Below are 14102 nucleotides of genomic sequence, written 5' to 3'. Positions count from 1 at the left end.
TAATTTTGTTATGTACCTGGAGCCATGACCATGCCTACTGGTTTGTCCAACTGCTCTGTAAAACATCAAGACAGATTCTATTCAACCATAAGAAAGAAACAAATCCTGCCATTTGCAAAAACATGGATGGAGCTAGAGGGTATTATGCTCAGTGAAATAAGTCAGGCAGAGAAAGACACATACCAAATGATTTCCCCTATTGGTATGAAGCAAAACTGAAGGGACAAAATAGCAGCAGACACAGACTCCAAGAAGGGACTGGTGGTTACCAAAGGGGAGGGGTGGGGTAGGGCAGGTGGGGAAGGAGGGAGAAGGGGATTGTGGGGCATCATGATTGGTGCACATGGTGTGTGTGGGGTCACTGGGAAGACAGTGTTGCTCAGAAAAGACAAATAGGGACTCTGTGGCATCTTACTACACTGATGGACAGTGACTGCAATGGGGTATGGGGAGGGACTCGATAATACAGGTGAATGTAGTAACCACATTGTTTTTCTTCTGAAACCTGCTTAAGAGTGTATATCAATGATACCTTAATAAAAAAAAATCTGGTGAAAAAAAAATCAAGACTGAGGTGTGCACCTGTGTTTCACTTGCCACAGCTGTTTGCACAGCAGGTTATGTCTATGTGACCAGAAGCCCCCCAAAAATCCAAAATCCTAAGACTCAAATGGACTTTCTCAGGCACTATCATCCCACATGTATCACTGCAGTTCACTACCAGAGAGTAAGCATGTCCTATGTGCTCAAACAGGACTAGGAAGCCTATGCTGTATCTCCCTGGATACTACCAGTACATTTCTTTTTCCTCCTGCTTACTCTGCACCTTTGTTGTAATAAATCTTAGCTGTTAGTATAAATTGCTTTTGAATCTATAAGTCCTCTGGCAAACAAACCATAGAAGGAAACACTACCTAATCATTCCACTCCCAGGTATTTACGTCCCCAAAAATAAAAACATATATTCACACAAAAACTAGTACACAAATGTTCATAGTAGCTTTATTTGCAATGGCCAAAAACTAGAAACATGACCAAAATGTCCATCAACAGGTAAATGAATTAACATATTTAGATGTATCTATGTAATAGCAACAAAAAACCTGTCTTGTTTTGTTTTCTGGAATCACCTGTTAATATGTACAACTACATGGATATAAGTCAAAATCGGATATAGAGAGTACATATACACTGTATGGCCACATTGTAAGGAAATTCTAGAAAAAGAAACCTGCAATGACAGAAAGTACATCTGTGGATGCCTAGAGCCAGTGCTGCAGGGAGAGACGGAATGCAGCAGAGGAGAAGGAAACCCATGGGGATGATGTAAATTTTCTAAACCTTGATTATATCCTTCAAAACTCACTGAATTGTACACTTTAAATTTCTGTCTCAGGCTCTGCTATTATGGACTGTGATCTAAAACAGAGTTAGCAGCAGGATATTGATGAAGTTTCCTGTGTAATGGATTTGATTTCTCCTATAAGACAGTGAAGTCATTTGGCAGAGGGTAGGATTTTTCAAAGTTTGAGGGAAGTGGCAATGGTCTGAAATAGTCAGAAGAAAAAATGGGAGAACTTGTTGACCAAGAAAAAAAAAAAAGATAAGAAGACATTCTGGCTGGGAAGGTCCATTTGATATTGGTGATCAATGTGTACTGATACTGGTGATGAATGTGTACTGGTATCAATTACTCTTGTTTAACTCCCTTTAGCAACACATGTATTCACCTGAAAGGAAGGAAAACAGCTGGATTCATGTAGGATTGAGTTTTGTCATTTGAGGGCAAATGAATATACACACGGGAAAGGAAGTTGTGGTAGGCAGAATAACGGCCTCAAAAGTATCTTCTCCCTAATCCCTAGAGCCTGTGAATGTGTTACCTACCATACATTGCAGAACGGACTTTGCAGATGTGATTAAGGATCTTGAGATGAGGTGGTTAATCTGGGTTATCTGGGTGGCCCCAGTGTAATCACAGAGGTCCCTATAAATGAGAGAGGGGTTGCAGGTCCTTCAGTGAATGAGATGTGAGAACAGAAAGGTGTCAAGAGAGCCACAGTGTGAGAAGACTCAAGCAACCATTGCTGGCTTTGAAGATGGAAGAGGGGACAACCCAAGGAATGCATGCAGCCTCCAAGGCAGGAAAAGTCAAGGAAATTAATTCTCTCCTAGAGCCTCCAGAAGTAATACAATCTTACTGTCACCTTGATTTTAGCCCAGTGAGATGCATTTTGGACTTCAGACTTCCAAAACTGTAAGATAATTAGTATTTTAAGTCATCAAGTTTGTGTAACTTGTTACAGCAGTCATAGGGAACTAAAAGAGTAGGTTAATCAAGAGTTTCTAAAAAGCTGTAGTATCTATGCTGGATAAGAGGGAGATTAAATAAAGGAGATGGCTAATGGGAGAGGAGAAATAGAGGGTTCAATGACAACAGTAAAGGAGATAAAGTAGTATAGTTAATGGGTTGTTTTTTTTGAGGGGTTGAAAAGAAATGCTTGTTTTTAAATACACTTAAATAAAGCCCATTGGAATTTTTAAAATGAATTTTTAAGAAAGAGGGTGAATGAAAAATAGTCCAGAAACAGTAATGGAGGGCAAGGAGACCAACACCATTTTACTATTTTATATGCTCATCATGAGCAGGAAATGTTCCTTACTCACCTTTCTATCCCAAACACTAGCATTAATGACTGCACATAGTCAGCATGCAATTAGTGTTTGAGGTATAAATGAATACATTACTTTTTATATCACTCTTACTACAAGCTGCTCCTAAAACACAAATATAACACCTGAGGCTCAGAAAAGAAAAATGAATTACTAAGGGCACAAAGCTAGTTAGAGAGAGAACTGAAGGGGACAAAAGACTTTGACTTCCCACCTTTTCCTGGATATCAAGCCAGCACTTTTAGGAAAATCATCAAATGAAACCTTAAAAGAATCTGAAAAAATTTTCAAGATTCCCATACTCTGACTTTGCACACAGCACCTGTGATATTATAATGAGTCACAAGAAATACATATTTCATCATTTATATGACCAAATATATATTTCCCAAGTATATCTGGTCTTCATACTCAGTTCTTGAACACTGCAGAAGTGAAATGGGTGTTTTGTCATGTTAAAGACAGGCTTTTGGACCCCCACCCAAGGGCAAGGGATGGAGGCTGAATCAGTCAATGGCCAATAATTTAGTCAATCAGGACTATGCAATGAAGCCCTCACAAAAGCCCTTGAGAAGAGCTTATTGCTCTCGCTCTGCTCAGTTGGATCCTGCTTCTCAGTTGGGGAGAGTGTCTATGCTTGGGGAAGCAGAATGCCTCCACACACCACCAAGCCAGGCCCCAGGCTCCACAAAGATAAAAGCTCCTTTATTTGGGACCTTACCCTATGTCTCTGTTCATCCGGCTGTTAAATTGTAACCTTTACAGTATCCTTTATTAAATTGGTGCTGTGACCAGCGTCTAGAGTGGGGAGTGGAGGGCAGTCTTGTAAGACGGAGCCCACAACCTGGGGAATCTGGTACTGCCTCTGGACAGACAGCATCAGAATTGAGTTCTCCCACACCCTGCTCAAGAATTGCTTGGTGTTGTTATGTAGGGGAAGATCCCCTCCCACATACTTACACACATTGGAATCAGGTCCAAGAACCTAAATTGAGTTATACTACTATTACTGTTGTGTATAGTATTGTTTATATATATATATATATATATGCAGAAAAAGAATATACCCTTGCAGCACCAAAATGTGGAAAAGGTATAGAGATTAGAAAATTGAATGACTATTTGTTAAAGGTCTCTACAAATTAAGTGTATTACGAATGCTCTCTACTTTCCTCTTCTATCCCCAAAGCAAAAGTAGTAAGAGCTGACATGATGAACATGTGTTATTTATCTGTCCCCCGCCCAGCAACATTTTCTTTAAGGTAACCACCCTCTCCTATTCCACATGGCCCACTCACCACAGTGCCTGAACACCACCCATCACAGGGTTATCAACATAACTTAATCTATCCAAAGTACTCCATCTCCAAGGCCAAAGTGAATAATGCAGGTCGATCAAAAATCATACCCAAGATCTTCTGCTAGAACTAGATGATTACGTTTTGCCTAAAGAAATGAAGTTGGAGCTGCCAGCAGCCTTAGTCTTCAGCCACAAGCAACAGCCCATACAAGGCGTAAAGCAGAAGCAAGAGATGAAGACACAGATTTGACGGTATTTAATCCCTGGATCCAGCTGTGTCTCTAGATATATTCTGTCCCCTATCCTTTTATTTTATCTTTTGGTTTACTACTTTAGATTTCTCTCACTTACAAAATAGCAAGAACACTAATTTAAAATGGCATGAACTACTGTCTCTAAATCTTAAGTATGTATACAGGCCAAGCTAAGCTACCATTTCTTTAACGAAAAGTGGAGCTGTTTAGAAATCATAGTTATGACTTCCTTCTTCCTCGTGTCTAGACTTCTTATAACTGTTCAAAAGAAAAGAGACTGTGAAAAACAGGATCTCATTCCTGAAAATGTTACAGAAAAAAAGATGGATTTTATAGAGAAGATTTCTGCATTAGGTGGAAAAAGAGATCTTTGATCTCTACGGTCTCACCTAATTCAAGTATTTTACATTGCCTTTTCTTCTGCACACCCACCCACAGTAAAAAGAAGCTCTAAACATTATAGATGCACCAAGATTCTCCCTAATTCATCATATCACATGGGCATAAACTGAAACCAAATACAAGTCTCAATTCACAAGCCAATTTTACTCATTCTCTAGTACATGAAATCAGAGTGAAAAAAGAGAAGAGAAATGGCTATGTTCCCCCAAAGGACTGATAAAAAATAACAAGAATAATAAATAATAGAAAATAATTTTCAGTAGTCAGAATATTAACTTCCAGGCTACTAGTCAAGAAATGCCCCAAAGATGGAACTAAACAGTGTAACCAAATAATAGGGGCTTTTAAAAAATTATCTTAGTACACAGAATGAAATGACTTGCTAATTATACTCATACTTTTTTAATCTTGGCATTTTTATTCAAGTTAGTATGTGAAAAGATCTGTATTCTCTACAAAATGGCAGCATTTTACCTTGCTTTTTGTCTTCACTTTTGACTTGCTCTTCTGTTTTCTTTTCAACTTCTTCTTATTTAAAATTTTCTTATTCCTACAAATGTAAAAAAAGTAGGAAAAAAGAATTATGGAGGTTCAAGTTAGGATATACAACGACATTAAAAAGAAGTACTTGCAAAGTAGACACTTGAATACTTCTTTTACAAACTTTCTTGCTATAAAACAACATTCTCTCTCCGCCCTCACCCTCACATATATATATAGATATATATATGAGTGACATTCATGTATATGTGAATGATACTGACATATAATGTAACTACTGAGGTGATAACACAATACTAGATATCTAAGAAATAAACATTAAAGTTTTTTAAACTTTATTCAACACTGGGGATGCTAATAAATATCACGTATGTTCTCTTCCAAGGAAAATCTGTTCTTTGTAGTAGTGTGTGCCGCAGCACAAAAAGGGTCAGGAACCCATTTGTACTAAATTATGATAGGAAAACCCCAACTCTTAAACTTCTAACAGCCAGCAGCCAGTTTTTTACTACACCACAGCCCTAAGACCAAGTTATTCTTCAAGTAAAAAGAAACCCCTGAATGACTTTGATTAAAAAGCAAATATACATATGTGGCAAAGAATAAGAATTACAGTGGGAGAAACAAGAGTCAAGGAAAACATTTTATTTTATTGTTATATTTTTTATGCCTACAACGCTGAGGTGCACATCAGTAAGTACTAAAGATGAAAGATAAAAAAAGACCATTTTTGCCCTTCAAGGAGCTCAGAAATTTGAATGAAAAACAAAATATAATGATCTAGCAAGAGGATGCTACTGCTTTAGACTAAAGGTGAAGAGAAAGATGAGGAGGAAAAGGAAAAAGAGAAGTAGAAGGGAAGGGGAAAAGAGAGAAGGGAAGGAAGAAACTCTAGGTGCTACAGAGATCAAATCAGTAACACTTGATCACTGATTTAGTGGAATCTTTGACCAGAAAAAAGTTGTGTGCCTAGGTCACTTGGATTCAGGGATGGCATTAGCTAAAACAGAGAAGTCAAGGGGAAGAATTCGCTTGAAAAAGGAAAAAATACAAATAATTTTAAAGATGTTTGAATTCAATACAAAAACATCAACATACAGACAACAAGCCTATGGAAAGTTATCCTTAATACTTCATCAGCTTCCTTCCCTAAACCAAAATAATCACAAAGTTTTGTCAATTAGATCTCCTAAACTAGTTCTTTAATCTGCCTACATCATCTCTACTGCTGCTAATGATCTCAGTTACCACCATCTCTTGCCAGGACAACTGCAAAACCTTCTTAACCCATTTTCCCCCCTTCAGTCTGCTCTTCACACAGGAACCCAAGTCAACTTTTTAGAACACAAATCTGAGTAGGAAATTTCCCCACTTAAAACTATTAATATCTTCTCAATTTTTTAAGGATAAAGTCCAAAAGCAGTGACATGGTTTAAAAGATGCTCTATGAAGATCTGACCTCTGCCAGCCTTTCCTGCCTCATTTCACATCCCTCTCCAACTTGTTCATTGTTCTGTAGCCACAAGAACCTTTCTTCAGTTATCTGAACCTGCTAAGCTCCATTAGGACCTTTCACAAAGGTTCCCCCCCTGCCTGGGCTCTCCCACATCTTCTAACCACTACTCATTTTTGAGGTTCCAGTACAACTGTCACTTAGGAATGTCCTGAACTGGGTTAATTTCCCTAATACACTCTCATTTCATGGTATACTTGTGTGTCATTATGTAATCTACAATGGAATTATATATAGCATTATTTATTTAATGCATCACTCCCTCAACAAGCTGTAAGCTTCAGAAGTCCAGACACCATATCTTTCCTGTTTATTGGTGTAGCCTCTTTGCCCATAGAAGTGCTGGAACAAAGTACTCAATACTGTTTTTAGAGAGAGAGAGAGGAGGAAGGAGAGAGGAAGGAGAAAAGAAGGAAGTTCAGAGATATAAGACTTTAAATAAGTAGAGAATCAAGGATATATACATAACTACATCAATATATTTAAAGGATATCTAGCCAGAAAATATCAATTAAGGAATTATCCATAGGATAATTTTATGCAAATTTTGGTGCAAAGGAGGGAATGGAAAACATGTATGTGGTAAGATTTCCCCAGGATAGCATGCTAAAAAAACAAATAGAAAAAGAGTGAACGATAGTATCAAATGCTATATATACATAGATAAACCTGCTTACACTATTCAACTATCAGCACAGTGGGAGCATAAGGAATGTCTATTTCCACCCTGTACTTTTAGCACGTGTTTTAGGGTCTGACACATCATGGGTATTCAAGAAATACCAGCTGAAGAAACAAATTAATAAAAAAGAGTACTTCTCATTTATAGTTTAGGAAACCAACTTTTCTTTATACTAAAGTTTACATGAGTGAAATCAGTTATTTGAGCAACAGGATAACTGCTAAAAGGTTAGCCCCTAAAGAGCCAGTAATAAGCTAAAAAATACATGAAGAAAACCCATATTCAACATGAGAAAATAAAAATGCTATTTGTTAGTAATATAACATCCCATTATATGACGGCATTTAAGAACTAAGCTTAAATAAACTTTTCTAGAAACCAGTCTTACACATTAATAATTCATCTTGGAATTTCTGATGATTTAGGATTTTAAATCCTAAGTCAAACAATAGCTTAATGAAAAATGTCTGGAATTGGTCCTGCAAGATTTTTAGTCTTTTCACAAAAAAGAACCACATTTGAGGTGAGATTTTAAAGAATTATAGCTAGTAATAAAAGTCAGACTATTGACATTCTTTAAATATTTATCTTTAAGTATTTACTTTAAAAAGTGAAAAGAAGAAATTTTTTAAATAGTTACCACTGCTTAAGGAAAAGCAAATACTTTGCAGTTTAAGAACAAATGTATTTTTCAAGTTGTTTTATGATATAGATCATCAGTTTCTCAATCAGCTTATTACTGAGTTTACTTTCTAAAAAAACAAAAATCAGTTACAATTTGAATGGGAGGATTAAAGATGGCGTGAGAGGAGAGACAGAGGCTTCCTCCTAAAACTGGATACAATTAGAAAATACAGTTGGCACAACTAATCCTGAGAGAGCAGCAGGAAAGAGGACGGCACCAGACTGCACACACCTGGAGAAAAGAGCAGACCTCACCCAATGGGGTAACGTACCAGAGCTGTGGCTCCGCGGGACCCAAGCCCTTCCCCCACCCCAGCTCACCGGCAGGAGGAAGAGAAATGGAGCAGGGAGGGAGTGGAAGGCTTGAGATTGCTGAATACCTAGCTCCGGAGATTTGTGCTGGGAGCACAAACCTACATTTCATGGTGCTTTCATCATACTCTTCTGATTACAGGGTTGGAAAGCTTGGACAGGCAGAGTTCCTGGGGAGACTGGGATTCCGGAGGCTTATGGAAAGCAGGGATCCATACCCGGCTGCTCTGGGACAAAAGCTTGTATCTGTGTGCTTGGCCCACTGGTTCAAGCAGTGGAGACAGGCACAGCAGCTGGAAAGCAGGAACAGCTCTTTCCTCCGCCCAGGCACCAATACCTCTCCCCTGTGACCCCCGACATTGCTTCAGGGGCTGAGCAGCTCCAGAATAGAGCTTCTGGACACTAGAGGGCGCCATATACAAATATGAACCGCCAAAGAAACCTGGTCCATAGTAAAATTACTAATACAACTCCCGAGAAAGATTTAAATGATATGGACCTCGTGACACTTCCTGAAAGGGAGCTCAAAATAAAAATCATCAACATGCTAATGGAGGTATGTAAAGACATCCAAGAACTCAGGAATGAATTCAGGTCAGAGATCCAATCATTGAAGAGCACAATGGAGGGTATTAAAAGCAGGCTGGATACGGCGGAGGAGACGATAAATGAAATAGAACATAGAGAAGAGGAATACAAAGAAGCTGACACACAGAGAGAAAAAAGGATCTCTAAGAATGAAAAAATATTGAGATAACTGTGTGACCAATCCAAATGGAACAATATTCACATTATAGGGATATCAGAAGAAGAAGAGAGAAAGGGATAGAAAGTGTCTTTGAGGAGGTAGTTGCTGAAAACTTCCCAAATCTGGGGAAGGAGATAGTCTCTAAGGCCATGGAGATCCACAGATCACCCTACACAACGGACCCAAGGAAGACAACACCAAGACACATAGTAATGAAAATGGAAAAGATCAAGAATAAGGACAGACTGTTAAAAGCAGCCAGAGACAGAAATAAGATCACATACAAAGGAAAGCCCATCAGGCTAACATCAGATTTCTCAGCAGAAACCTTACAGGCCAGAAGGGAGTGGCATGATGTATTTAATGCCATGAAGCAGAAGGGCCTGGAACCAAGATTACTTTAGCTGGCAAGATTATCATTTAAATTTGAAGGAGGGATTAAATAATTTCAAGATAAGCAAAAGCTGAGAGAATTTACCTCCCACAAACCATCTCTACAGTCTATTTTGGAGGGACTGCTACAGATGGAAGTGTTCCTAGGGTTGGATAGCTGTCACCAGAGGTAATAAAACCACAGTAAAGAAAGTAGAACTAATTACTAAGCAAATGCAAAATTAAATTAACTATCCCCAAAGTCAATCAAGGGATAGACAAGAAGTACAGAATATGATACCTAATATATAAGGAATGGAAGAAGAAGAAAAAGGAGGAGAAACAAAAAAGAACCTGATTTGTGTTTGTAAAAGCATACTAAGTGAGTTAAGTTAGACTCTTAGATGGTAAGGAAATTAACCTTGAACCTTTGGTAACCAGGAATCTAAAGCCTGCAATGGCAATAAGTACATACCTATCGAAAATCACCCTAAATGTAAATGGACTGAGTGCACCAATCAAAAGACACAGAGTCACTGAATGGATCAAAAAACAAGACCCATCTATATGCGGCTTACAAGAGACTCACCCAAAGACATGCACAGATTAAAAGTCAAGGGATGGAAAAAGATATTTCATGCAAACAACAGGGAGAAAAAAGCAGGTGTTGCAGTACTAGTATCAGACAAAATAGACTTCAAAACAAAGAAAGTAACAAGAGATAAAGAAAGACATTACATAATGATTAAGGGCTCAGTCTAACAAGAGGATATAACCTTTATAAATATACATGCACCCAACACAGGAGCACCAGCATATGTGAAACAAATACTAACCGAACTAAACGGGGAAATGGAATGCAATGCATTCCTTTTAGGAGACTTTAACACACCATTCACTCCAAAGGACAGATCCACCAGACAGAAAATAAGTAAGGACACAGAGGCACTGAACAACACACTAGAACAGATAGACCTAATAGACATCTATAGAACTCTACACCCAAAAGCAACAGGATACACATTCTTCTCAAGTGCACATGGAACATTCTCCAGAATAGACCACATACTAGGCCACAAAAAGAGCCTCAGGAAATTCAAAAATGAAATTTTACCAACCAAGTTTTCAGACCACAAAGGTATAAAACTAGGAACTAAATTATACAAGGCCCACAAACACATGGAGGCTTAACAACACGCCCCTAAATACTCAATGAATCAATGACCAAATTAAAATAGAGATAAAGCAATATATGGAAACAAATGACAACAACAACACAAAGCCCCAAGTTCTGTGGGATGCAGTGAAAGTAGTCTTAAGAGGAAAGTATATAGCAATCCAGGCATATTTAAAGAACGAAGAACAAACCCAAATGAATAGTCTACCATTACAATTATCGAAATTGAAAAAAGAACAAATGAAGCCTAAAGTCAGTAGAAGGAGGGACATAATAAAGATCAGAGAACAAATAAACAAAATTGAGAAGAATAAAACTATAGAAAAAATCAATGAAACCAAGAGCTGGTTCTTTGAGAAAATAAACAAAATAGATAAGCCTCTAGCCAGACTTATTAAGAGAAAAAGAGAATCAACACACATCAACAGAATCAGAAACAAGGAAACATCACGTTGGACCCCACAGAAATACAAAGAATTATTAGAGAATACTATGAAAACCTATATGCTAAAAAGCTGGAAAACCTAGAAATGGACAACTTCCTAGAAAACACAACCTTCCAAGACTGACCAAGGAAGAAACACAAAAGTTAAACAAACAAATTACGAGCAAAGAAATTGAAGTGGTAATCAAAAAACTACCCAAGAACAAAACCCCCAGGCCAGACGGATTTACCTCGGAATTTTATCAGACATACAGAGAAGAAATAATATCCATTCTCCTTAAAGTTTTCCAAAAAATAGAAGAGGAGGGAATACTCCCAAACTCATTCTATGAAGCCAACATCACCCTAATACCAAAACCAGGCAAAGACCCCACCATAAAAGAAAATTACAGACAAATATCCCTGATGAACATAGATGCAAAAATACTCAACAAAATATTAGCAAGCCAAATTCAAAAATACATCAAGAGAATCAATCATACACCATGACCAAGTGGGATTCATCCCAGGGATGTAAGGATGGTACAACATTCAAAAATCCATCAACATATCCACTACATAAACAAAAAGGACAAAAACCACATGATCATCTCCATAGATGCTGAAAAAGCATTTGACAAAATTCAACATACATTCATGATAAAAACTCTCAGCAAAATGGGTATAGAGGGCAAGTACCTCAACATAATAAAGGCCATATATGATAAACCCACAGCCAACATCATACTGAACAATGAGAAGCTGAAAGCTTTTCCTCTGAGATCAGGAACAAGACAGGGATGCCCACTCTCGCCACTGTTATTCAACATAGTACTGGAGGTCCTAGCCATGGCAACTAGACAAAACAAAGAAATACAAGGAATCCAGATAGGTAAAGAAGAAGTTAAACTGTCACTATGTGCAGATGACATGATATTGTACATAAAAAACCCTAAAGACTCCACTCCAAAACTACTAGAACTGATATCGGAATACAGCAAAGTTGCAGGATACAAAATTAACACACAGAAATCTGTGGCTTTCCTATACACTAACAATGAACGAATAGAAAGAGAAATCATGAAAAAATTCCATTCACAATTGCATCAAAAAGAATAAAATACCTAGGAATAAACCTTACCAAGGAAGTGAAAGACCTGTACCCTGAAAACTATAAGATGCTCTTAAGAGAAATTAAAGAGGACACTAACAAATGGAAACTCATCCCATGCTCTTGGCTAGGAAGAATTAATATCGTCAAAATGCAAAATGGCCATCCTGCCAAAAGCAATATACAGATTTGACACAATCCCTATCAAATTGCCAACAACATTCTTCAATGAACTGTAACAAATAGTTCAAAAATTCATATGGAAACACCAAAGACCCCAAATAGCCAAAGCAATCCTGAGAAAGAAGAATAAAGTAGGGGGGATCTTGCTCCCCAACTCCAAGCTCACTACAAAGCCACAGTAATCCAGACAGTTTGGTACTGGCACAATAAAAGACCCACAGACCAGTGGAACACAATAGAGACTCCAGACATTTACCCAAACATATATGGTCTATTAATACATGATAAAGGAGCCATGGACATACAATGGGGAAGTGACTGTCTCTTCAACAGATGGTGCTGGCAAAACTGGACAGCTACATGTAAGAGAATGAAACTGGATCACTGTCTAACCCCTTATACAAAAGTAAATTCGAAATGGATCAAAGACCTGAATGTAAGTCATGAAACCATATAACTCTTAGAAAAAAACATAGGCAAAAATCTCTTGGACATAAACATGAGCTACTTCTTTATGAACATATCTCCCCGGGCACGGGAATCAAAAGCAAAAATGAACAAGTGGGACTATATCAAGCTGAAAAGCTTATGTACAGCAAAGGACTCCATCAATAGAACAAAAAGGTACCCTACAGTATGGGAGAATATATTCATAAATGACAGATCCAATAAAGGGTTGACATCAAAATACATAAAGAGCTCACGCACCTCAACAAAGAGCAAATAATCCAATTAAAAAATGGGCAGAGGAATTGAACAGACAGTTCTCCAAAGAAGAAATTCAGATGGCCAACAGACACACGAAAAGATGCTCCACATCGCTAGTCTTCAGAGAAATGCAAATTAAAACCACAATGAGATATCACCTCACACCAGTAAGGATCGCCATCATCTAAAAGACAAACAACAACAAATGTTGGCATGGTTGTGGAGAAAGGGGAACCGTCCTACACTGCTGGTGGGAATGTAAATTAGTTCAACCACTGTGGAAAGCAGCATGGAGGTTCCTCAAAAAGCTCAAAATAGAAATACCATTTGACCCAGGAATTCCACTTCTAGGAATTTACCCTAAGAATGCAGCGGCCCAGTTTGAAAAAGACTGATGCACCCCTATGTTTATCACAGCACTATTTACAATAGCCAAGATATGGAAGCAACCTAAATGTCCATCAGTAGATGAATGGATAACGAAGATGTGGTACATATACACAATGGAATATTACTCAGCCATAAGAAGAAAACAAAGCCTACCATTTGAAACAACATGGACGGAGCTAGGGGGTATTATGCTTAGTGAAATAAGCCAGGCAGAGAAAGACAAGTACCAAATGATTTCACTCATATGTGGAGTATAAGCACAAAGAAAAACTGAAGGAACAAAACAGCAGCAGAATCACAGAACCCAAGAATGGACTAACAGTTACCAAAGGGAAAGGGACCAGGGAGAATGGGAGGGTAGGGAGGGATAAGGGTGGGAAAAAAGAAAGGGGGCCTTATGATTCGCATGTATAATGTGGTGGTGGGGGGGCATAGGGAGGGATGTGCAACACAGAGAAGACAAGTAGTGATTCTACAGCATCTTACTACGCTGATGGACAGTGACTGTAATGGGGTTTATTGAGGGGACTTGGTGAAGGGGGGAGTCTAGTAAACATAATGTTCTTCATGTAATTGTAGATTAATGATAAAATGAATTTAGAAAATCATAGTTTAAAAACCTCTCTCACTCTGAATCTGCTTCTTCACTTGTAAAATTACAAGATGGA

The 14102-nt window shown here is 38.1% G+C and overlaps 1 protein-coding gene across 15 annotated transcripts in view; it reads right to left on the bottom strand.

The window, feature by feature from the left end:
* Nucleotides 1-14102, bottom strand: part of MYCBP2 (MYC binding protein 2) — a 241384-nt gene that overhangs the window by 206098 nt on the left and 21184 nt on the right. For all 15 annotated transcript variants that reach the window (XM_073212475.1, XM_073212476.1, XM_073212480.1 and 12 more), the window contains exon 2: nucleotides 5104-5179. In XM_073212475.1, the coding sequence (XP_073068576.1) occupies nucleotides 5104-5179 (76 nt within the window). The remainder of the gene's footprint in view (nucleotides 1-5103; nucleotides 5180-14102) is intronic.

Source organism: Manis javanica, chromosome 9 (assembly GCF_040802235.1).
Source record: "Manis javanica isolate MJ-LG chromosome 9, MJ_LKY, whole genome shotgun sequence".
Classification (NCBI taxonomy): Eukaryota; Metazoa; Chordata; class Mammalia; order Pholidota; family Manidae; genus Manis; species Manis javanica.
Note: the sequence above shows the minus strand (reverse complement) of the source record. Positions and strands in the feature narration are given on the sequence as shown.